Here is a 24,797-nt window from a genome sequence, read left to right as displayed (position 1 = left end):
GAATTTAATACAACTTAAACCATTCCGTCTTTGTTTTTGTTGTGAACGTAATCGAACGCAACACGGGCAAAAAAAACCCGCAAAATTTTAGCCGTGATTCAGCTGCAAATGTCTGTGTGACAGGCCCCTATGCAACAAATTCACAAACATTGGGGGGGGGGGAGATTTTCATGTTCTGCATTATATGTGTTTACCGGTTTATCTTTACAGCTGAGTGTTTGCACTTTTACACTCACCATGGTACACAAACTCAACACTGCCCTCTAGCAGCCAGAGCGTTTGGTTTGCATTTATTTAAAAAAAAATCATAACTTAATAGGAATGACCTTGACTCGCTTCTTTTTTGACATAGTAAAGTTAGGGGAATCACACTCTGGTTGCAAGAGTATCAAATTAAGCTTTGAATTCCAAAACAAAAGGGTTTCTGCTTTCTTACATGAAAAAACATTTTAGACAAAGGGTTTTAAAACAAGGGTTAGGTTGAATTTTGAAGCTTTTCTATAGCGTAGCAAATCCAAAATATTTCCCAAAAAGTTTTACAAAGGAGTGCAGTGAACAACGCAAACTCGCTCGCATTGCAGCTCTGTCGCCAAAACCACTTCCTGTTTGGATGGGTGTGCAGGATCGTCATGGAGACCGTCACAGTTGTATGAAGATGAGGTGGTCATGGGTACGGCATTGAAAGAAATGAAGCCGATAAAGATGACCACCAGAGACACCACGTACAAACCTGAGAACTGATGAAACGTGTGCGTTATGTTTTTGGAGTTAGGTATCAAAAGAGTAACTGCTTGGTTTTGACGTAAGGTTTCAAGCCAAAGTGGGGAGTTCTAATTTCATTTTTCCCCGTGTAGTGCTTTCAAATAGGCCTATAAACGACGGTAAACAACAACATAAAGTTGTCAATAACAGAAGATGTGTTTAGTGTTTCAAAGAAGGGCTTTCCCAAAAATGACAGGGTTTCTAAGTGGCATATTTAAAAAGGTTTAGGTTTTAAAAATTTTTTGGGGACGTTTGTAAGCTCTGGTACCAAAATTTTTAAACCAGAGTAGCTCAAGTCTAAACCCAAGTTTAAGGTTTTAAATTAGAGACTAAAGAATGGAATGCGTGTCATTTGTCTTCATCATCTTCATTGTCCATTATTATCATTTATTATCATCCTTGTCATCAACTTATTATTTTATTTTTTTTCGTCTTCACTCTTGTTATTGTAGCTGTAAACTGCCCCATCCGTTGCCATTCTCACCATCGACTGGAAAAATGGATTGGTATCTCAGGAACTGTCCTTTCTTGGTTTCGTTCCTACCTCTCTGAAAGGACTCATCGTGTTAGACAAGGCAATATGACCTCTGAGCCTTTTGATATTACCTGTGGCATTCAGCAGGGATCATTTCCTAGCCCCCCACTTTTTAGTATTCATATGCTTCCGCTTTGTAAAATTACTTGCAAGTATAAGATTATTTTCCATTGCTATTCAGATAACGCTCCACTGTATCTGCCATTCGAGGAAAACGCTCCATTTTGATCAGGAGGTCTTAACCCTGAAAATACTGAGATGTTGATAATTGTTCCAGCTCAATGTTGTGACTTGTTTTCAAACACTGCTCTGAATTTTAACAAACGTAATATCACCCGGGGTGACTCGGTCAAAATTTTGGGTGTCATATTTGCCCGTAATCTGTCTTTCCACTTACATTCAAAGAGCATTACGATAGTAGCCTTTTTCCATCTCCACAACACTGCGAAGATTTGCCCAACGCTGAGATTATAATCCATGCGTCTGTTACTGTAGCAATGATTAACAGATATTTCTCACACATTTTCTTATCAACATTCATATAACGTAGCATTACATTGAGATCTAATAGTATTGCTATATCTTGGAAACAGTAATCCGATTAGACAGCTTTGCCGTGTCTCAGAGTGTGTGTGGTTTCTTCCCGCCCTCTTACAGTGCATCCGGAAAGTATTCACAGCGCTTCACTTTTTCCACATTTTGTTATGTTACAGCCTCATTCCAAATTGTATTAATTTAATCTCTTATCTCACAATTCTACACAAAATACTCCATTATGACAATGTTAAAAAAATGTTTTTTAACTTTTTTTAATTTATTAAAAATAGAAAACTAAAAAATCACATTTACATAAGTATTCACAGCCTTTGCTTAATACTTTGTTGATCCACCTTTGGCAGCAAATACAGCCTCAAGTCTTTTTGAATATGATCCCACAAGTTTAGCACACCTATCTTTAGGCAGTTTTGCCCATTCTTCTTTGCAATAAGTCTCAAGCTCAATCAGGTTGGATGGGAGACGTTTGTACACAGCCATTTTCAGATCCAGATTCAAGTCTGGACTCTGGCTGGGCCACTCCAGGACATTCACGGAGTGGTTCTGAAGCCAATCTTTTGAGATCTTGGCTGTGTGCTTTGGGTCGTTGTCCTGCTAATAAAAATGAACCTTCGCAAGAGCGCTCTGGAGCAGGTTTTCATCCAGGATATCTCTATATATTGCTGCATTCATTTTTCCTTCTATCCTGACTAGTCTGCCAGTTCCTGCTGCTGAAAAACATCCCCACAGCATGATGCTGCTGCCACCACCATGCTTCACTGTAGGGATGGTATTGGCCTGGTGATGAGCGGTGCCTGGTTTACTCCAAACATGGCGCCTGGCATTCACACCAAAGAGTTCAATCTTTGTGTCATCAGACCAGAGAATTTTGTTTCTCATGGTCTGAGAGTCATTCAGGTGCTTTTTGGCAAATTCCAGACGGGCTTCCATGCTCCTTTTACTAAGGAGTGGCTTTCGTCTGGCCACTCTACCATAAAGGCCTGACTGGTGGATTGCTGCAGAGATGGTTGTCCTTCTGGAAGGCTCTCCTCTCTCCACAGAGGAACGCTGGAGCTCTGACAGAGTGACCATCGGGCTCTTGGTCACCTCCCTGACTAAGGCCCTTCTTCCCCGATCGCTCAGTTTAGAAGGCCGGCCAGCTCTAGGAAGAGTCCTGGTGGTTCCAAATGTCTTCCATTTACGAATAATGGAGGCCACTATGCTCATTGGGACCTTCAAAGCAGCAGAAATTTTTCTGTATCCTTCCTTAGATTTGTGCCTCAAGACAATCCTGTCTCGCAGGTCTACAGACAGTTCTTTTGACTTCATGCTTGGTGTTTGTGCTCTGACATGCACACTTAACTGTGGGACCTTTATATAGACAGGTGTGTGCCTTTCCAAATCATGTCCAATCAACCGAATTTACTGCAGGTGGACTCCAATTAAGCTGTAGAAAGATCTCAAGGATGATCAGTGGAAAAAAAGATGCACCTGAGCTCAATTTTGAGCTTCATGGCAAAGGCTGTGAATACTTATGGAAATGTGATTTCTTAGTTTTCTATTTTTAATAAATTCAAAAAAGTAAAAAAAAAAAAACTTTTTCACATTGTCATAATGGAGTATTATGTGTAGAATTTTGAGATAAGAGATTAAATTAATACAATTTGGAATGAGGCTGTAAAATAACAAAATGTGGAAAAAGTGAAGCGCTGTGAATACTTTCCAGATGCACTGTATCTAAAAGACAAAGATGTAACTAGGGGCATCTCAAGTTAAATAAATATTTGGGGACGCTGAAGGAAACTAGAAGTTGATGAGCAAGCTCCCAAGTACAGTTCTTCCTCAGCTTTCTCCCAACTGGAAAATAATTGAGCATCCGCGCCTTTTCTTTTTGGTATTTTTGGTCTAAAAATGTCTTAATAAACTAGACATTCCAAAATAGCAGACGTTTTTTAGAGTCTTAGCTAACATCCAGGAAAAGACCGTGCTAATGGCGACTTCAACCCTTTCTGGGGCTGGGCCTGCCTCAGTTTGCTTTGAGTAATGCATTACTCTTTGGTTTCCCTATGTATAGCACTAAAAGTTCACAACTGGCGCAAAATGCTGTCGCGAGACGTTGACTAAGACGTTCGATCATATTGCCCCAATTTTAGCTGACCTGTCAGTTTAAGATGTAATTTTGAGGTCCTGTTGCTAGCATACAATCATTTTCTTTCCTTCTCTTATCTTTCTGATTCCTTAGTGCCTTATGGTCCATATTTGAGTCCCTGCCCATATACTGCTAGTCTACCTGTGACTCATAGAGCTAAGACGAAATCTGTAAGCTCGATAGTGTTCTCTATTCGCGAACCCTGTGCTGTGGAATGCTCTGCCCTCTGAGCTAAAATCTTCAATCTGAAAGTATTTATATCTAGATTTAAGGCACATTTATATTCTGTAGCTTAAGAGTAATGTTGACCTCACACATTTGTCTTTGAGGGAGAAGGACGAGCCTAGATGTTAGATGGTGAGATGTTTGATGTGGTCTGAGCCAATGTACCAGAACCTGACGGATGCCATCATCTAGATCATACCTCAGTCACGAGAAGTTTGTCGTTGCTACCAACTAGACTTTATTCATTTCTGTTATTACTTATATTTAATGTTGATAGTGTAGTCTTTTGATGCCCTTGCAACATACATTGGAGCCTGCTCATCCTGAAAGAGGCAATTACTTTCTCAAGGTTTGTTTTTTGAATTTTTCCTTGCCCTCATGAAAGTTTCAGATCGGGGGATGTTGTAATGGGAGTCTGTGCAGCCCTTTCAGATTTTTTTGTGTGGTTAGCAGCCATACAAATAAACGTGAGTTGACGTGACCACCATGACTTCCTGCGATACTCACGTTGTAACGGAAGAGGAAGATCCCGCAGAAAATGCTGAAAATATCGGCGGTAAGCATGGACAAGTTGACGGCGGCAGCGCTGCTCTCCTCCACCGCGACCGGCATCAAACTGTACAGGCTGAACATGCAACATGCGAAGGCTCCAAACAGCACAGCTGAACACGACAAACGGAAGAAACTTGAAAATTCGAAAAGGGTCACGTGACGAGATTGCATCACAGTACACTGACCTACTTGCCAGCTCCATCGGATAGCAGAAACTTGGTGAAGCTCCACAAGCACTCTGAGCATCAAACACAAAAGTCCACCAAAGCAACTGAAAACTCATGTTTACAAATCCACAAAACGTGTAACGTGTATTCTTACAATTGCACGCTGCTTATGACTGTGCCAAAAAGTCCCAACATGCCGAGGAACTCCAGACGGCTTCGGTTCTTTACGGTGTACTCCTGCCATACGTTTGACAGGCCGTAGAGGGCAGCGCTGAGCAACACTAGCCCGTCGCCGAGCAGTATGTTGGAGCCTGAGCGTGACCAAACCAATTTTGAAATACTGTTACAAATAGAATTGTATTTGTGATTGAGACTAATATGGTGAAGGTTGTTTACAAATTGTCATGTTATAAAAAAACCTAAAAGAGAAAAATAATTTTTAACTTCAAAATATTGTACTTGCTGACGCCATCTTCTGGCTGAAATTATCATTGCAGCTTCTGTCAAGCTGCTTCTGTAGCACGTGCACGTACGTGTCTATCTTAAAAACGCTCGAATAAACTCTTCGTATCTTTTTGGGGGTTTGGGTTTGCATAGTGAAATAGTCCTTTACTTACTTTCACCATTTTCATCCTAAAATGAAAAAAAAAACTGCAACTACATGCATGACATCACTCTACTTCCGCGTGAGGATTTTCTTGTGAGTTTTGTTTGGTATATATTTGTGCAAGAGAGCTTGGAGGATTACTTTGTTGTTTTTTTATTTGTTGTTGTTGAAAGATTTTAAAGGGACAGTGTATATTATTTGACCACTAGATGATGTGCAGTGCAGAAAAAAATGAGAGCTGAAAACTCAAAGAAGAACACAAACTACAGACACTCAGTGACCAAAACGCACCATTCTACTTCTCTTTTGGATACCCATAGCAGCAAGATGGTGGACAATTATGCCAGCTCCCTTAAGGTTAGCCTCATGATATCTGAGATAAATGCAAATTTCTTCATTTACGACTTTTAAATAAAATGCATGTTTATGTGATAGTTAAGTCTTTTTATTTATATCACTAAATGATACACACTGTCCCTTTAGGAAAGATGACTGATAGATTTACTCGCCACAATGAGACAGTTTTGGGAGATAGGTCAGAGTACAATGTAGGGGTTACGCCATATTTTATGTGAGGTTTTTGGGGAGAGTTTGACGAGAAAGCGTGTAGTATTTTTGTTATTTGTGAGGTTTATGTGCAAGATTTTTTTCGTGAGTGTGTGTGTGCAAGGAAATTTGGTGGTATGGACATTTTAAGGTGTTTTTTTAGATAAGACAGAAGTTTCCCAATAGTTTTCTGTTTCTTTTAGTAATTATTTTGAAAGCGACTTTTTTCGGAAAGTTTAAAAGACGGGTTGAAATTTTGGCTTATGACTATAACACTATATATACTTGCATGTTATTTCTATGTTGTTTACACGATATAGACGCTGAAGAAAGTCCTCATCTTACTGGATCCTTGGTCTCGGCCCGCCAGCAGGTCAGCCCCCACCATAGTGCCCACGCCCAATAAACAGATGCAGACGCATGCATAGTGGGCAGGACGGTAGCGCGTCTTCAGGAGCCACCAGGACAAAATCATCACCACTGGGATTACAAAGCAGTCCAAAAGCTATAAGAAAAAAAACAAAGTTTATATGTATGAATAAAAACTGAAATCTCTGAGCTAGCTTTTTGTATCCTTCCAAAGTTTAAATGATTGTCCAATGTCATGGTTTAGGACCCAAACCAGGCATGTAAAAAATATTGAGCTTTGTTTTTCATTACTATGTTTTATCATTTATAACCTACTTTACAAATTATAATCCCAGATAAATATATATATATATATATATATATATATATATATATATATATATATATATATATATATATATATATATATATATTCAAAACACATTTATTTGCAAACAATGAGAAAACATGATTTTCATGTTTGGCATTGATTTAGTTAAATAGCTTGTTTTAACAGTTGAATTAATGCATCTATGCATCTGAACCAACTCACCACATAAAACAATTACAGTTGTGAGCTATGAATTAAAATATCTTTGCCTCAATTGTCAAACTGCTTTGAAATAATTACAAAAGAAATACAAAATGAGTTTTAGCAGTGAATGGATAACATCTGATAAACCTTCCGGACTGGGCATACTGAAGCTGAGAAGATACTGCACTATATTGTCTTATATGAAACCTGATAAATCATATTTTTAATGATCTGTGCAAACAAATGTCTTGTCAACACACCCTTTTCCCCTCTCTCTCTCTCATTGAACAGTCTTCAAGCGACTGCTAGCTCCTGAAACTTGGCTTTACACCTGCATCAATATCAGGTGTCAAATCCTGAGTATCGGCACATTTAGCAATATAATTCAAGTGTTTGTTCGTTAACCTCGAGCACTGCTTTGTTTTATTACTGTTCACAAAGAAAAGTAGTCATAAACATGGATAGAACCTTTGCTGCATGTCAGTTGATTTATGCCCCATTTGTTTGTTATTATTGCACAATTTCACTTAATCCTATAAACTTGATTTCACTTCTCAAATATCACTGTGTCCACTACATGATCTCATCTCATCTCATTAGCCATACCGCTTATCCTCATTAGGGTCGCGGGGGGGCTGGAGCCAATCCCAGCCATCTCCGGGCAGTGGGCAGGGGACACCCTAAACTGGTTGCCAGCCAATCGCAGGGCACACGGGGACAGACAACTCACTCGCTCAGTCACACCTAGGGACAATTTGGACCGGCCAATTGACCTGAAATGCATGTTTTTGGAATGTGGGAGGAAACCGGAGTGCCCGGAGCAAACCCACGCAAGCACGGGGAGAACATACAAACTCCGCACAGGAAGTCTGGAGCTGGATTTGAACCCACGCAGGAGGTTCCCATGACATGAACTGTGCCGCACAAGCTGCACCCACTACATGATATATTTAACTAAACTTGCTGTTCTAAACAATCAATAAATCAAGGTCGAGGTCAAACATTTTCGTACAATTGTGTGTATAAATATATATATATATATATATATATATATATATATATATATATATATATATATATATATATATATATATATAAATATACAAGTGTGAACTTGATACAGGAAGAGGTAAACGGTTTGGAAATAGCGTTGAAAAATATCCATCCATCCGTTATCTGCACCGCTTATCCACAGTAGGGTCGCGGGGGTGCTGGAGCCCATCCCAGCTGTCTTCGGGCAGTGGGCAGGGGACACCCTCAACTTGTTGCCTGCCAGTCGCAGGGCACACAGAGACAGACAACTCAATCGTTCATTCATTCCTAGGGATAATTTGAACCGGCCAATTAACCTAAAATGCATGATTTTGGAATGTGGGAGGAAACTGGAGTGCCTGGAGGAAATCCGCGCAAGCATGGGGACAACATGCAAACACCACACAGGAGGTTCGATCTTATGACCTCAAAACTGTGCCGTACATGCGCTAACCACTGCTCCAACGTGCTGCCCCTGACTAAATACCTTAGTCAAAATATGAGTTAGGGATAAAACCTACAACTGATGTGCATTATTTGTCCTTAAAGCGACACTGTGTAATATTCAACCACTAGATCTAAAGGCTATTGTAAAGAAAGAAAATTAGGGCTAAAAAGCACAAGGAAGAATACAAACGACTACTATTTTATGGTACTTCTCTTTTTTTGCACAGCCTTTTTGAGGTTATCAGGTACCCGTAGAAACAAGATGGCGGACATTCATATCAGCTCCCTTTGAGTAAAGCTCATGTTGTGTAAAATAAATACACATTTCTCAATTTAGGAGTGTTTTGAAAAATGTATGTTTGTATGATAAATATGTTGTTTTTTGACCATTATTCTGTCAACGGATGACCACTAGGAGGTACTAAATAATACACAATACCCCTTTAAGTACCTTTATAATAGAAAAACCTTGAAAAACGAGCTCGATTTTTGCCGATTAATCGGTAGTACATAATATCGTGGGTTGCTCTGGGTTTGCCTCACTTGTATGCTGGTGAGTGTGGTGTACTGGTAGGCTTTGACCACAGCATAGTTTGCCTCCACGTCCACCAGGCCAAGTAGGGAATACTGGAACCAGCGACGGCGACCCATCTTGAACACGCTCTCGGGACCTCTCAATACCAACAAAAAGTGACAAACAGTTGGATTGGACGCCATATTGTCAGAACACAAACAGCAGACTATTTGCCAAATCGATAACCGGGCACGAGACAAAGCATTTGAATGGTAACAAGAAAGTCAGTCTTGTTACACTGACTGCTTCAGATGTCCTTTTTATTACCATAATTTCCAGAATGAAAAGCAAGTCTGATTAAAGGACGCACGCGCAATTTTAAGGAAGAAACTCAACCTGTTTTTGCATAAGCCGCACTGGACTTGAAGCCGCAATCTTAAACAGCCATAAAAATGAACTCATAGTTAGTAACTACTGTTGGCGTGTATAATGATTTTTCTTTTTGAATGTAGTAGTTGCAATACTCAGTCTCCTCTCTATCACTTTGCCATGTGCGCAAGCGATGTGAGATCTTAAGATCAGTTGCATGGCTCTGCATGAGTACAGGCTGTTGTGATAGTACGGGCTTCGGAATTTTAGTCAATACAGTACATTAAGTTTTGTTTTGAGACATTTTTGTCCCATTCAGGTGATTAGCCTATGTTAATGCCAATTTAATTCATAATGACGGCTGCGTTGGATGAGTAAAATTGACAGCAGTGGACAGTCTGCAGTGTTCTAATTGTGGCAAAATGTGTTACTTTTCTGTACTGGATATTTACCCGCTGATATAGCGCAGCTAAAGGGTGGGCAAGGACAGTGGGAATCTCCCTCATCCATTCATGCATGTCTCTTAATAAGATGATGCAGCACTTGGCTAGCGAAAGAAAGTCAGAGTTACTCTTGCCACTCACCCGCTCTTCATTGAATTTCTTCACTTTGACATTCAGACCACTTAGCAGAAACCCCGTTGTATCCTTACTGGCTGCGGGCTTTGGTGATGCTTTGTTTTAATTAAACGGTTGGATTTCCTGGACCAGTTCTTAGGCAACTCACTGGCCTGACAGGGAGCGCCACCTTGTTACGTGGAGCCAAGACGGGAACTGCGGCTGTGTAAATCCACAGAAAGGGCCCGGCACATGACTGAAGTTGCCACGAACACCCTTTGGATTAAGATTTAATTTATTGGTCCCCTTAAAGCAGTGCTTCTCAATTATTTTCTATCACTCCCCCCTCTTGGAAGACCAAATCCTCTTGCGCAAGCTTTTCCCGACGCAGGCCCCCCTAAGTCTTATTGTCCTGTATCTGCCCCCAGACGATAGTGGGATAAAGTACTGGTGTGGTAGGTGAGTGACACCTGGGACTAATGGACCTGCTATTTAAGCCTGAGAGGTTGGGTGTGGGTAGGACGATGATTTTAGCTGCTGTTTATGTGATACGTGTGAGTTAAGTCCGTTTCCTGACACAGATCATCGTGAATAAACAAGTGTAGCAGTACAGGAGGATGGGTTAAACCAGGGGTGTCCAAACTACGGCCAGCAGCAAATTCTGAAAATATAGTTGAATATGGCCAGCACATGGCGCTTGAGCTCAACTCTGTTGCACTTCTCAGTTTTAACACTAGACTGAGCCAGTAACGGAAAAGGTGTTTCTCCACCAATGCATTTTGGATCCCCTGACCTGGAAAACATTGGATTAGTTTTTTATTTACTTATTTAAAGAACCTTCTTGTCATTCATTTGAACTATCATTGAAATTCAAAGTGTATTACTGTGTAACTTATTCAGACACAAAATAGATTGATTGTTAATTCCAAACCCTATCAGTGCAGATAAATGTACATTTTGCAACTAAAAATAGGTTAACAACGAAATTAGAGTAGATGACCGGCTATCAAACTGAAAAATAAATAAAACATCCATCCATCCATCCATTTTCTGCACCGCTTATCCTCAGTAGGGTTGCGGGGGTCCTGGAGCCCATCCCAGCTGTCTTCGGGTAGTGGGCAGGGGACACCGTGAACTGGTTGCCAGCCAGCTGCAGGGCACACAGGGACAGACAGGTCACTCGCTCATTCACACCTAGGGACAATTTTGGACCGGCCAATTAACCTGACATGCATGTTTTTGGAATGTGGGAGGAAACCCACGCAAGCACGGGGAGGACATGCAAACTCCACACAGGTTCGATCTTATGACTGCCCCGCCATGCAGCCCAGAATTAAACAAATTTAACAAAATAAATATTACCACTCCTCAAACCTAGAACAAGTCCAGTAGCTTTTCTTTCTTCTGTCTAACAGCATAGGAGCTACAATCAGGTATTGCTGAGGTTTGTATTTGAGACTGTATCGCTATATACAAAAAAATGTAGTCAACATTCTTTTCTCCTCCTGGCCCTTTCAAAAAATGTTTAAGCCAATGCGGCCCGCAACTCAAAAAGTTTGCCCACCCCTGGGTTAAACAATGCTTTGGTACTGTAACACCCTTGCAACTATCCGCTTCGTAAAAAGAAAAATAAATTCCTCATTATATTGGCAGGCGCAGTGTTTAAAATGTAGACAAAAAGAAGCAGCTTGTAGTCCGGGATTTATGGTATATATTGTTTTGCAATCAGGGAGTTCAAGAATGCAGGTCACCTCTCCTGCAGAGCAGCATTGGCGTGTAGGTGGCACCAAGCAGCGCATAATGCATGACACTCTGCAGTAGGGGTGCGTCCACTGAGAAGGCGGAACTCAAATACTGAGAAGACACGGCCGTCCCGCACACCAGCGCCGCCAGGACTTGACCCAGCAGCAGGTTGCGAGCCAGGCGCCTACCCCAAAAGACGCTCACAGGTAAGAAGTCACGTGCCCCCCGCCCTTTCCCCACACTCACCACGTCAAGGCCTCCCTGATCCCTGCCAACCAGGCATGGAGCGTGGGCACATCTGCAACGGGAGACATCGGGGGAGGGACGCTCGCTGCGAGGCGTCTTCAGAGACTTTCGGTGTCTTCGGCCACTGAATGATTGACTACAAGAGGGCAAGAGTCACACAGAGTAGGTGTGAGTGCACATTATGACATCACAGCGCTATTTCACGGTTCCCGGATCCCTTAACCACTAGGGTTGTAGGGGACACCATTACCTGTGGTGTGTCTTGGGCAAGTACAGCCTGGCAGCGCCTGTCTCTCTCCAGGCCATTTTTCCCTGGTTAGGGATTTCTTTCCACCACATGAAACAGAAAGTACTGCTTTCCATGGTTACCAGTAAAAGGAGAAGTCTCTTGATTTGACTCAGACGTAGCACATTCATCATCTGGTCACTGTTGTTTTTTAGTGTAAAACGTCATCCTGATATTCAGAGATGAGCTGGTGTTCTGAAATTCCTTCCCAGCCACTGAGACATCATACCAATGCCACCTATCATATGTGTCCTTGAAAGCGGTGATACATTTATTTAACCGTGGCGAGAATTTACAAATTTGCTTTTAATTCTTATTTGACTCTTTCACTTCTTCAAAAATGCAGATATGGCTGTCAGATAAGCCAATGGTAGGACATCTCGAGAGGGTAGGACATTTCAGCAGAACACTGAGATTTTGGTAATGATGGGCAGCAGCGTGTGTGTAACAATACTGATACAAAACTGAAAATTTCTGGGGAAAAACCTTTGCTCCGAAATTTAGGGTAGGCCTGTTATGTTCATATTCACATCGTACAATATGCATTGCATCACTTGGGGCTTTTATATTTTTCTTGAAAAACAAACTATGTGGCGATGACGACTTACTTTGTTTTTGTGACACATTAAAAGGCTCAAAGCATTTTTGTATGTGTGTGTGTGTGTGTGTGTGTGTGTATAAATATATATTTGTACAGTATCTACAGATTATTTATGTATTTAAATAACTAGATAATTGAAAAAATAAATGATTCAAAGTACATTAATACATATATAAACAATTCAATAAAATGTTTTCAATTAAAGAAAAACGAATTAAGAAGTATTTATCGAAATAAATAAATAAAATCTTGAGACATTTTACACCATTAAAATAAAATACATAAATATTTAAATCTTAGTAAATGTTAGCATGTCCATGTAAAACTTCTTGAAGATTGCAACACATATTGACAGCAATTCTAAAACACTCCTTGCCCACGTCAAGTTATAAGTTTGTGGTAGTACAAAACATTGTATAAGACGCCAAATCAAAAGTGTGTACACTACACAAAATTATCAAGGGTCATTTCACATGCAAACATGTTCAATTTTGTAAAAATGTGTAATATATGATTTATTACGTTCTATGTACGACACCAAGCAGTTCTAAATTCCTAATGTATGGATATTTATTTAAGAGTTAATGAATACAAAATGGGAGTACAGAGGCAGCATTTTAAAAACATAATACATTTTAAAATAAATGCCAAGTAAAAGAACATTATGAATGACTACAATTAATCACCAATGATGAATAAATGAGTTTATTATATGAATGGATGACAAAGATAAATCTGAAATGTACAAACGTGCATACAAACAATGGTGGTAAAAGTGATAATGAACATCGAAAACATTTTGGCACTCTACATTTGTACAATATTATTCTAAAATTAATAAACAATGAAGTGGGGGGGGGGGAGTGGAAAAACAATTAGTAGAAAAGTGTCTGACGATTTATGGATGATGATTTATCTACAAAAAGGAAAATGTAAACACGGGCTCCTTGAAAGAATCCTTATTGATAAAACTATGGAATGATGGCCCCAGAAAATTATGTTTCGTAAGACAAAATGTATTCATATGAATGTGTAAGTAAAGTGATTTGAAAGAAAAAAAATAATCAAAAGTTAAAATCAAATAAAGATATACAAACAAAATAAAATACTAAAATAAAGGTTAAACTGCACATCTATCTATCTACCCTGGTCATATCGCTCCAGATGGAAAGGGACACAAGAAAGCGGCCATGTCACTCGGGTCAGGGTGACACAACACACTCTTCCCTTCAACAGCGGGCCCGACAGCTTTCACTGGTTTACCCCTGCTGCATCATACAGGTGCCCTGCCCATCCCTTAGAAAAATGTATATAGCAGTGTTCTTGTTTGCCCGCGTCCCTGCATCCTAGACGCATCATTTTTGCTGGGGATGCATAGTGTCAAATCAACATGCGTCCCCCGGACGCAACTTTTTTGACACAAAATTGTCATTTTTACCCGATTACAAAGATTTACCGCACTCCAAACATTTTGTCAGGCAGATCCATCATTGTTGTTTAGGTCTCGCGGTTCGAGTTTTCGTCTGCATGCCGATCTCGGCAAACGAGATCTCGTTGCTTCGAGTTTACATCATTGTTGTGGTGGTTGTCCTCAAGGGAAGGTGAAGGTTCAGTATGCCTCCGAAAAAACAGTTGGTATTAGGTGAAAATCAACACAAAATTGGGAATTTCTTCAGTGTCAGTAATAAGTCGAAACATAATGCAGAAAGTGATAACAACGGCAATAATTCTGGCACGAAAAAACAGCGGAGAAATTCTTCGGAAGATCGCGGAGGCAAGGAAAACACATGTGTTGAAGCGAATGATTCGACGAAAGAAAATAAACAAAAGAATACTCCTAGCAAGAAAAGGGCTTTTCTGCCAAAATGGACAAAATTATATTCCTGGTTAAGCTATGAGGAGAATGATAATGGATTGGACCTTGAGAAGGCATTACAACTGTGGCGGGACAGCAAACCACGAAGAAAATATGAACTGAAAAATCAGAAGTGATAACTGCTTTGCATTACCAGTTAACTGTGATGATTAAAACTGCATGAATATATAGACTAATATTTCAGCAATATTATTTTGTATAATGTACAATATTTTTGTGAACTGAAAAATCAGAAGTGATAACTGCTTTGTATTACCAATTAACTGTGATGATTAAAACTGAATGAAAATATAGATTTATATTTCAGCAATATTATTTTGTACTGTATATTGTACAATATTGTGAACTGAAAAATCTGAAGTGATAACTGCTTTGTATTACTAATTAACTGTGATGATTAAACCTGAATGAATATATAGATTAATATCATTATTTCAGCAATATTATTTTGTATAATGTACAATATTGTTGTGAACTGAAAAATCTGAAGTGATAACTGCTTTCTATTACCAATTAACTGTGAGGATTAAAAAGGAATTAATATATAGATTTAGATTATATATTTGTTTGTCGCCGATTTACAATTTCAACCTCGATAACACTAAATTTTGGGGACCCATAGATCTCTGTTGGGACCCATATATTTTTGAGTATGCGAGTCCCCGGGACCCATCACTTTTCAGAGGTAAAATGAACATTGATATAGTATCAATATATAAAAAAATAACGCATTGAAATGAAATACAATAGAAAAAGTAAAGATCATTTCATTTCATATAAAGTTAAAAAAAAGAAAAAAAAATACATAATTACATCATACAAAAATAAAAATATTAGAAATATATTTAAAAAAAAATACAATTAAAGTTAACTAAAATAACAATGAAACACAATGTTTATTTTAAAAGAAAATAAAGGTCAAATTGAAATGAAAAAGAAAAAAACACAACAAAGGTTAAATATTCCATCATAATAAAACAGAAAATACATTTCAAAGACAAATACAATAGAGAGGTGAATATAAAATGGGAAAAAAGCACATGAAAATTAAATATGCCAATATGATAAAACGGAAAATATATTAGAGGTAAAAATAAAAAAACAGAATAACACAATAAGAGTGAAATATGATCACATACTAAATATGTTGTAAAGAAAAATAACATGTAGAGGTAAAATAAAATAAATAAAACCAAAAAAAATAAATAAGATAACATAATAAAACAAGAATATATTTTAAATATATTCTTAAATAATATATAATTTTAAAAAAAATTCAAATGGTAAAAAAAGAGGAAAAAACATTAAAAGTGAAATATGACAACATAACTAAAACTAAAAAAAAGATTTAAAAAATAGAGAGGTAAAAAAATGTAAACAAACCAAGAAAAAAAATACAATTAAAGTGAAACATGATGACATACTAAAAAATAAAATCTTGTAAGGAAATATAAAACAAAGAGGTAAACCAAAATTTAAAAAAAACACGCAAAGGTTAAATGTTATAACATCTCATCTCATCTCATTAGCTACACCGCTTATCCTCAGTAGGGTCGCGGGGGTGCTGGAGCCCATCCCAGCAATCATCGGGCAGTGGGCAGGGGACACCCTGAACTGGTTGCCGGCCAATTGCAGGGCACACGGGGACAGACAACTCACTCGCTCAATCACACCTAGGGACAATTTGGACCGGCCAATTCACCTGACACATAATTAAACAAAATATTATTTTAAAGAAAACTAAAATAGAATGGTAAAAAATAAAAACAAAATCATAAATACTACAGTAAAAATTAAATATGATAATCTATAAAACAGTAGGGGAAGTTCCTCACTTTGCCAACTATTCATTTGAAATAATTTTTCTGCAAATTTGGCTGCAAATATTGTGCCTTATTCAGTGTAGATTACACTCTAACTACAACAGAAAGATCCCACATCTAGTATTTTAAGTGTATTCGTAATGACAGAATAGAACACGGAACGACTTAAGGTGAGTATGCAAGTAATAGGGGCCCCCAAATCTCATCTTGCGTAGAGCCCAATGAACACATCAGATAAAAGTAAGATAAAAGCAGAAAAGTGTGGGAGAAAAAAAAAAAAAAAATTATAAAGGCTCTTTGAACTCAGTTGGACATTGTTACACAGACTTCATAGAGAAAATATTCTACTCTAATCCCAAATGACGCACCCAACTTTTAAAAATCAGATCGAGAGGTAAAAATACATTTTTGAAAAGGTTTCAAATGAGATGAAACAAAAACAAAATAATTCACAAACTCAAAAGTGAAAAATAACAAGATGACTGAAAAAAGGGTTACCCCCCCAAAAAGTGCAGAAGTGGTTGCAATGTCTCAGATGCTAGTAAGTGTGGTGCTGGTCACCATGGCAACATGTAGAGTCCCAGGGAGCTCATTTCGCCCTCCACTTTTAGCCCGCAGATGCAATGCCTGACTGCTTTCGCCAGGCTGCGTGGAAAGCGTCGCCTCGCCCAAAAGCGAGTCCATCAGACTGTTTTTGTGGTACACCTAAGTCACAACCACAGTCCAGTTAACATTTTTTAGTTCTAAGGATCGACCGATATGGGTTTTTCAGGGCCGATACCGATTATAAGTATTAAGAAAAGGCCGAAAAACGATATTTGGAAGGAGATATTAATTTGCTGTAAGAACGTAACATTTGGCGTAAGACATTTTTAATGATGCAAAAAGAAACAAAGATTATTTGTTATGAATGTATATAAAACTAATTAATAGCTCTATTAACCTTTTACAGTAAATAAATTAGAATTTCAACACAACTAACATGATTTATCTTCCACTTAAACCAAAAACAGTGAAGGGAAAACAATTAGGCTTAGAGGCAACTGGTATGAAGGTACATACACAATTAAATAGCTCCCTGTTTTTGTTGTTGTTTTTTTTCAAATAAATACATAAAAAGGTCAATACAACTTACATGACTTAAATTACCTTAAAACCAAAAGTGCATCGAAATTTCAACAGAGATCGCGAATTGAAACGTATGGGCACTCCTGTTTTAAAGCCAGGTTGACAAACTGATATTATGGTGACAGCTAATCCATCAGCCTTCCACTTTTGTTTGCTTTTCATGCTTTCTCTCAATTACAAACACACAAGCTTGATTCAAAATAATGTTATGGTAAGAGCTAATATAACAGTCTTCTCCAAACCTGCTTCCCTAAAACAAATTAACAACACTTTTTATAACACACATGATTTTCCACCACAGACTTTTTAAAATGTTAATCTTATCAGCGGTCTTGACTCACAGGCATGTTAGGACTCAAGAGTTAGCAGAGTTTCCTTTAATAAATCCGCTCTAACATTATTCCTTCTGCTTCAGTGACCCCACCTCTAATCGCTTATCCAATCAGAAGTTGCGGGGTGGATAGCGTTTAAAACAAAAGGCAGTAGAGAGAGAGAGAGAGAGAGAGAGAGAGAGAGAGAGAGAGAGAGAGAGAGAGAGAGAGAGAGAGAGAGGATCGGCTGTATCTGAGCCTAAATAATCAAAATGCCAATACCGATTTCCGTCATATTCCCAAACAACGGTGGCGGATAATTATCGGTCGACCTTTATTTAAGACGCACAGCTGCACGTGCAAACTCCGACAAACCTGGATAAGGATTGGGGCTTCGCTTCCTTTCCGGTAGAAGATCCCTTTGGTGTCATAGTCAGGATTGCGGGTGTCCCTGTGGACGGCCGAACGAACCGTGTGGCCTTCGCAGCGCATCCTCACGTATGTGTCACTACCTGAATGTGAATGAATGAAGGGTTGTACGATTAGACCATCCCCTGATCTTAAACCAACAAGCGGGCAAGGGAAAACTCTAAACTAACAATTATTTTAACAAGCGATGAATCGGTCGATTACTTTTTCAATTGATCGATGAATTAGATTTTTCAAAAACACATATAAGTTTTGGATGAATAGAAAAATAGGGCAAAACAAAAGAATATTCTATAATATAAAAACAATTAAAATCCATGTGTTTGTCAAATAACAATAAACAAAAATACGTAGAAATGTATGCTATACACCTTTAGATAGATAGATAGATAGATAGATAGATACTTTGTTCATCCCCGAAGGGAAATTCACATTTCCAGCAGCATCCCTGAGCTGAGAACAATCGAGAACAATCGAAAATGACACGGGAGCTGCTGGAGTGGCTGCCATTCGTGACGGCGCCGGAAGAAAAGATTCAATTTGAATCATGTACAAACAAACAAACAATTGAATCATGTACAAACAAACAAACAAACAAAATATTCATGTTTCGATATGTAAGATACTTTGTTTCTACCACCTTATCCAAAGATTATATTAAACAAAAACGAAGAAAGAGCAACACATTTCATTTTATAGGTAGGATTTTTTTTTTATGTTTCCACAAAAATATACATCAAAAATGTAAGCCACCTTTTCAAAATGTCAATGAATTTAGTTTTTTGCTTGAATCACAAAAATTAAGAAAAATAATAAGATAAATCGAAATAGAGTACTGTTTCTAGAACAAAAAACAACAACAGTGAAAGGATGAGAATAAACATTAAAATCGGATTATTATTATTAGCATTATTAAAGAATACAACAAGATTGGCATGTATATGTAAATGGTATATGGAAAAATATTAAATAAAATCAGACTTCATATGAAAATGAATGTTTTCAGAAATACAAATTTTATGTATATGAAAAAACTAAAGTTAATTATTGACATACTGTGAATGAATTAATGTTTTTTAGGGCACAGCACAAACAAAAAATGAACTAAAACAATTTCCTAAGAAAAAAGTAAGATCAATACTCAAATACAGTGATATACATTTATCAAACAAAACTAAATAGTCTTCAACATAAATGAATAACATGTTTTAAAGTGAGCAAGAAAGTTTCTTTGTCATCCCAAATCTTTCATAGAATAATGAAAGAAACAAAACAAAATGGGCACGATACAAGGAAAACAAAGTTAGAAATGGTCAACAACACTTACATTGTTTGTTTCTTATTGCATTCTTACCCCCGAGCGCCTTTGCTTGAATGATGTGCACTTGCGTGACCAAGGACGGGTATCCACACAACCCCGTCCAGCAGGTGCGAGGGGGCTGGTCCTCACACAGCTCCCTGCAGAAGACAAAACCGCAGAAAAATCGGCATATTAAACAGACCCCTTTCCGGCCTACATCACCACCGTATCAGTACAGGATTCGTGGGCATTGTTGACCCAAAAATGTTTGAGTAGAAGTAGGAGTTTGAATAGAGTGAGGGAAGATTTGTATGTTGAGTTGCACTTTTGGAGCAATTTACAAAAACAAAATGTTGTGTGTATGGTTGCAGAGATTGCAATTTTGAGGAACACAATTTCTTTTTAAATTCCCAGAGTAAACAGGCCTTTTCAGAATCACTGCAGGAGCCTGTGGCTGCAAGCCATTAATAGAACTGACCGGTCCAAGGGCATCATTAGGAATGCCTGTGTTTGCGGTGTCCATTTAATATTTGGTAAGTTATCGTGGCTATCTGGTCTAGATTTACTTGAATGTCGAATGTCTTAGTAAGTGTGAGTAGGATAAGCGTCGAGGATTTTGTTCGACATCAATGCCTACTATACACTGTAAGTTTGCAAGAATGAGTGACAAAGATCGCATACCTGTAAATTAATACGTGTTCCCCGTATTTTATACGTTTTTTTATCACTTCAAATAGTTTACGCTGCATACCAATAACACTATAAAAAAGAATTTAAAAAGATCCCTCTAGTGTTGGCCATTTTAGCTTTTATCCAGATAGTCTGTGTCTCTGGTAGCAGATGACAATGTCCATGTAGTTTGCTAATTTTGTCGCGGTATTCTGTCCTGTTGTGAGTAAATAGGTAAATATGTGCCGCGATGTGTTTGTAAGCTTGATTATAGCTTAATAAGAAGCATTTGCCATAATTGATAAAGGGAGAAATTGCTGGACGTTGACAGGTATTAGATCAAGAGATTGTTGATAATACGAAAGCACTTACACTTTAAAGGTAAAGTTACTTTAAATGAACGTTCACACAAAAAATAGACAACACATTACTTATTTGCCTTTAAGACTTTGCATGCGCAAACTATACGAGCTGATGTTTGCATTGAGGAGTCACGAGCGGTCTCTAGTGGTAGCCTCTGGGACTGCTCTGGAACTGGAATTTCTTCGTATAGCGAGCAAGATTTGTGTTGCAAAGAAACCCTTTGAGACTCTTTGTGATTAAGGGATATACAAATAAACATGACATGACTTGACTATTGGTGTTTAAAGACGACATAAAGGGGTACCACTGTACAATCAAAGGCTGTCTTCAAATGACAAAAAACAACACACTTGCAGTGAGAAGGCACATCAGTGAAGATGCGCAAAAGAAAGTCTCCTTCCAGGTTGGGGTCGAAGGTTGTCGGCAGGATGACGTAGCGACCCTCATTCAGGTCCGCGCGCAGAAACACGGATCTGTGGAAAGACGCTTGAAAATTGATTCTTTTTTAGGCCTGAGCATCCTCTTAGTCTTCACAATTCAGCACAATAGTAGTAGAATGGTGTCATTACATTGTGGCACTTCTAGCAAATACCAGAATGTGCAAATGTTATTACGGCGCACCAAAAAACGCCATATTAGCTAGAAATTTAAAGTGCGCCTTTTAACCCGATGCAGAACAAAATGCACTGTCCCAATCAGTGACTGGCATTGTGAGTAAAAATAGTGTGAATTTGAGTTCAAATTGAATGCCTTTTCGCGTGTCATCTGTATCACTGGTAGTCTCCTGAGAAGTATACGCGCTCCCACTGCTGCGAGTCGGGTCGGAGTCCCATTGCATTCAATGTTTTGTGATTTTGGTCACTTATCAACTAATATTGTGAGTGTGCATAGAACCCACTGGTTAATATTACTGTAGTCTCAATTGTATGTGCCCCTTATGTATAAACAATAGATGACAAAATTCAGTTTTTGGGGCTGCAACTTATAATCCGGTGCGCAAAACATGGTAATTATCACACATGAAAATCTTATAATAGGAATTTATTTGAAGTTACAGTTGGGCCTTGAGGATAAAGACCGTCCACACTGACCTGGCGTTGATGTAGGTGCTACCAGTGACCTTCTGCTGGGGTGCGTGCATGCGGTACTTTCGGTTCAACTCCACCTATGTACACCATAAGGAACATTCTTTAATTCCACTAGTGTTACCACTTTTGAGCTCAAATAAAAATGTATGTACTGTATATGCAGGGTTGGGGAGTAACGGAATACATATAACGAGACTGATGATCAATGCAAAGAAGACAAAAGTACTCTGTCAGTCCAGTGCTGACCTCCCACCAAACCCAATAACTCTCAGAACAGCAAGTCAACAGCAGCTCACGGTCCCCACCTTCAAATCTCTGGGGAGCATTATTTCAGACGCCTGCTCATTGGATGAAGAGTTCCAGAACCGCCTCAAGCAAGCATCGACATCTTTTGGTCGGCAAAAGAGATAGGTATACCACATCAGCAACCTTAAACTTCACACATAAATTCTAGGCTACAGATCAGTATGCATTACTATATACTGTATATATATGTATGGAGAACCAGCGCTCGCAATAGCGTGCAGAAAAGGGGCATGCTCGCTAGTTCAAGTTTGTCTTAAATCAACTGTTGCATGACAGACCTTGTATATTTCGAAGCCAATGGCCAAGTTCTCGCCTTGTCCATCCTTCAGCGTGGCCCTGCGGTCCCTTTGCTGCAAAGAGATGAGGGCTTCGTCCTCGCTCTTCGTTACGTCGAAGATGTACTGGAGAGTACAAAAAACACTGTCAAAAAATTAACAATTGATACATTTGTAGATTTGTTATGACATCTGGGCAAGACAGTAAGTCTTCATCTTTTTCAATGTGTTCAAAGCTTTACATTGTAAAGGACTTTAAAATGATTGCAATTTAAAAAATTGGAAAGAATTACAGTTGGATCATTCCAATATCATTACATACATATTTGAGTTCAATAGTCACTTAAATGGGTTACATATTCTATTCTATTCTATTTTTACTGTCGCTAATGCTTTAGGAACGAGTTTCGCTTCAATGGCTAGCCGCGAGCCTCACTGACGCAGTGATGGGATAATTACAGTTAAATTTTTATGGGCATTAACAGCTAGTTTCTCTGTAACAGTTGCCAATTCGACCTGCTAAAGCTGGAGAGGCCTTAGGTGGTGGTAGTATCTTATTACCGGTGAACCTGGTCAACGCTAATGTGGTACTATGATACTGCGCCCAGCATAGCTTTAACACCTAGTGAGTGTGGTGAGGCAACTAGCATGAAATGATTGGTCGATCAGAAACGCTAGCTGCTAAAGATCAGTGGATAACGATTCATTATTTGAAAGCCTCATTGATACAAAACAACTGCTACCATAACTTTGAAGGCTAGCATTTCTGAAACAACATATAGTATTATTGGCTAGCTGTGTGTGGTTTCAACACTAGCACAAGCTTTACTGGCATTCACAGCTAGTGATGCTGTACAAACTGAAATCACTGGCTAGCATTGCTTTGTTCGCTAACATTGCTAATGTGGCTGCTAACATTAGCAGGTAATTTGCAAGGAGCATAGATGCACACAAACCAGGCTAAGTCAACTCAATTGTTGGCACCCTAGACAGTAATACTTTTTGTTTATTTTATTAAGAAAAAAAGGAACAAATGGACATTGTTTGTGAGACATTTTGTGTAAAGGGATTAATGTGTAATAGGTTAATTATACATTGTAAGAATGTTGTTTTCTTTTTACGATTGGACACCTGCAAAGGAGATTGCCTAGGATACCAGTTGTTCGTTATTTTGACTATTATGCACAATTTACATCATTGTCACTCTTTGATATCAAAACGCTTTGGAGCAGGGTTCTGATTTTTGTAACCCAGGAGATATAACAAAAACTTAAGGCTCAGGGGAGGACCTTTGAAACAGATTGGATTTTTTGCATCCTTTGGATTGTTGGTACAGTCCTACAACACTCCTGAAAATATTCTATGAGACAGTTGTGGCAAGCGCCCTCTCCTATGCGACAGCGTGTTGGGGAGGCAGCGTCAAGAAGAAGGATGCCTCTCGTCTCAATAAACTGGCTAGGAAAGCGAGCTCTGTTGTGGGCAAACAGCTGGACAGCCTAACAACAGTAGCTGAGAGACGGGCACTGGAAAAGCTGCGGTCAATCATGGACAATCCATCGCATCCACTACACAGCATTATCTCCAGACAGAAGAGCAGTTTAAGCGACAGACTGCTGTCACTGTCTTGTACTACGGACAGACTGAAGAGATCTTTTCTTCCTCATGCCATGAGGCTCTTTAACTCTACCCGGCAGAGTAAAAGCCCACATTAAACCACACCACCTACATTGCATATCACCGAATCTTATTGCAATGTGTAGCACTATTTAGATATTCTATATAACACGCTACAGTGGGCATTTGCACGTCACACTGGGTATTTGTATATTGTATTCTTTTTGCTTTATTATTGTATTGTTCTCAGCTCAGGGATGCTGCTGGAAATGTGAATTTCCCTTCGGGGATGAATAAAGTATCTATCTATCTATCTATCTATCTATCTATCTATCTATCTATCTATCTATCTATCTATCTATCTATCTATCTATCTATCTATCTATCTATCTATCTATCTATCTATCTATCTATCTATCTATCTATCTATCTATCTATCTATCTATCTATCCATCCATCCATCCATCCATCCATCCATCCATCCATCCATCCATCCATCCATCCATCCATCCATCCATCCATCCATCCATCCATCCATCCATCCATCTCTCTCTCTCTCTCTCTCTCTCTCTCTCTCTCTCTCTCTCTCTCTCTCTCTCTCTCTCTCTCTCTCTCTCTCTCTCTCTCTCTCTCTCTCTCTCTCTCTCTCTCTCTCTCTCTCTCTCTCTCTCTCTCTCTCTATCTATCTATCTATCTATCTATCTATATATCTATCTATCTATCTATCTATCTACCCTGTTCTCCCTGCAAGTTCAAAATGTATTCATGTCTTCTTTCATTATTTTGAGTGTCTACTAAACCAGTGGACGGCAACCGTTTCAGTACCACACCGGTTTCACTCTTTGACCATATTTTTGCGG

General features: G+C 38.8%; 2 protein-coding genes across 4 annotated transcripts in view; both read right to left on the bottom strand.

Moving 5' to 3' along the window:
* Window positions 1-181: 181 nt before the first annotated feature.
* On the bottom strand, window positions 182-11,990 carry LOC148357807 (queuine/queuosine transporter SLC35F2-like). 2 transcript variants are annotated; one of them, XM_088346367.1, is made up of 8 exons: window positions 11,869-11,990; window positions 11,631-11,806; window positions 8,983-9,110; window positions 6,423-6,582; window positions 5,079-5,235; window positions 4,943-4,995; window positions 4,713-4,867; window positions 182-737 (listed from the first exon to the last, which is right to left on the bottom strand). In XM_088346367.1, exons 1-8 carry the CDS (start codon window positions 11,934-11,936, stop codon window positions 537-539), a joined length of 1,098 nt encoding a protein of 365 aa, XP_088202493.1. In that variant the 5' UTR covers window positions 11,937-11,990; the 3' UTR covers window positions 182-536. The 2 variants fall into 2 exon arrangements, with proteins under 2 accessions (XP_088202493.1, XP_088202492.1); XM_088346366.1 differs by having other exon boundaries at window positions 4,713-4,995.
* A 2,209-nt stretch (window positions 11,991-14,199) lies between these two features.
* Window positions 14,200-24,797, bottom strand: part of capn5a (calpain 5a) — a 29,287-nt gene continuing 18,689 nt past the window's right edge. The window contains exons 10-16 of one of the 2 annotated variants that reach the window (XM_088346363.1): window positions 22,327-22,449; window positions 21,746-21,819; window positions 21,005-21,127; window positions 19,677-19,780; window positions 18,269-18,405; window positions 17,016-17,159; window positions 14,200-14,373 (exon numbers count right to left, since the gene is read on the bottom strand). In XM_088346363.1, coding sequence (XP_088202489.1) covers window positions 14,365-14,373; window positions 17,016-17,159; window positions 18,269-18,405; window positions 19,677-19,780; window positions 21,005-21,127; window positions 21,746-21,819; window positions 22,327-22,449 — 714 coding nt within the window. In that variant the 3' untranslated portion in view covers window positions 14,200-14,364. Of the gene's footprint in view, window positions 14,374-15,412; window positions 17,160-18,268; window positions 18,406-19,676; window positions 19,781-21,004; window positions 21,128-21,745; window positions 21,820-22,326; window positions 22,450-24,797 lie in introns of those variants that run through there. The other variant, XM_088346362.1, reaches the window with a different exon arrangement.

Source organism: Urocampus carinirostris, chromosome 10 (genome assembly GCF_059441175.1).
Source record: "Urocampus carinirostris isolate Australia breed hairy pipefish chromosome 10, RoL_Ucar_1.0, whole genome shotgun sequence".
Classification (NCBI taxonomy): domain Eukaryota; kingdom Metazoa; phylum Chordata; class Actinopteri; order Syngnathiformes; family Syngnathidae; genus Urocampus; species Urocampus carinirostris.
This window is presented reverse-complemented; position numbering and strand designations above follow the sequence as displayed.

Coding starts and splice junctions, on each gene's coding strand:
- LOC148357807 (XM_088346366.1), bottom strand. CDS start 11,936: ATGTCTCCCGTTGCAGATGTGCCCACGCTCCATGCCTGGTTGGCAGGG. Junction 11,807..11,868: donor ATCAGGGAGGCCTTGACGTG/GTGAGTGTGGGG, acceptor CTTTTGGGGTAG/GCGCCTGGCTCGCAACCTGC. Junction 5,236..6,422: donor GGGCCGAGACCAAGGATCCA/GTAAGATGAGGA, acceptor GGTCACGCTCAG/GCTCCAACATACTGCTCGGC.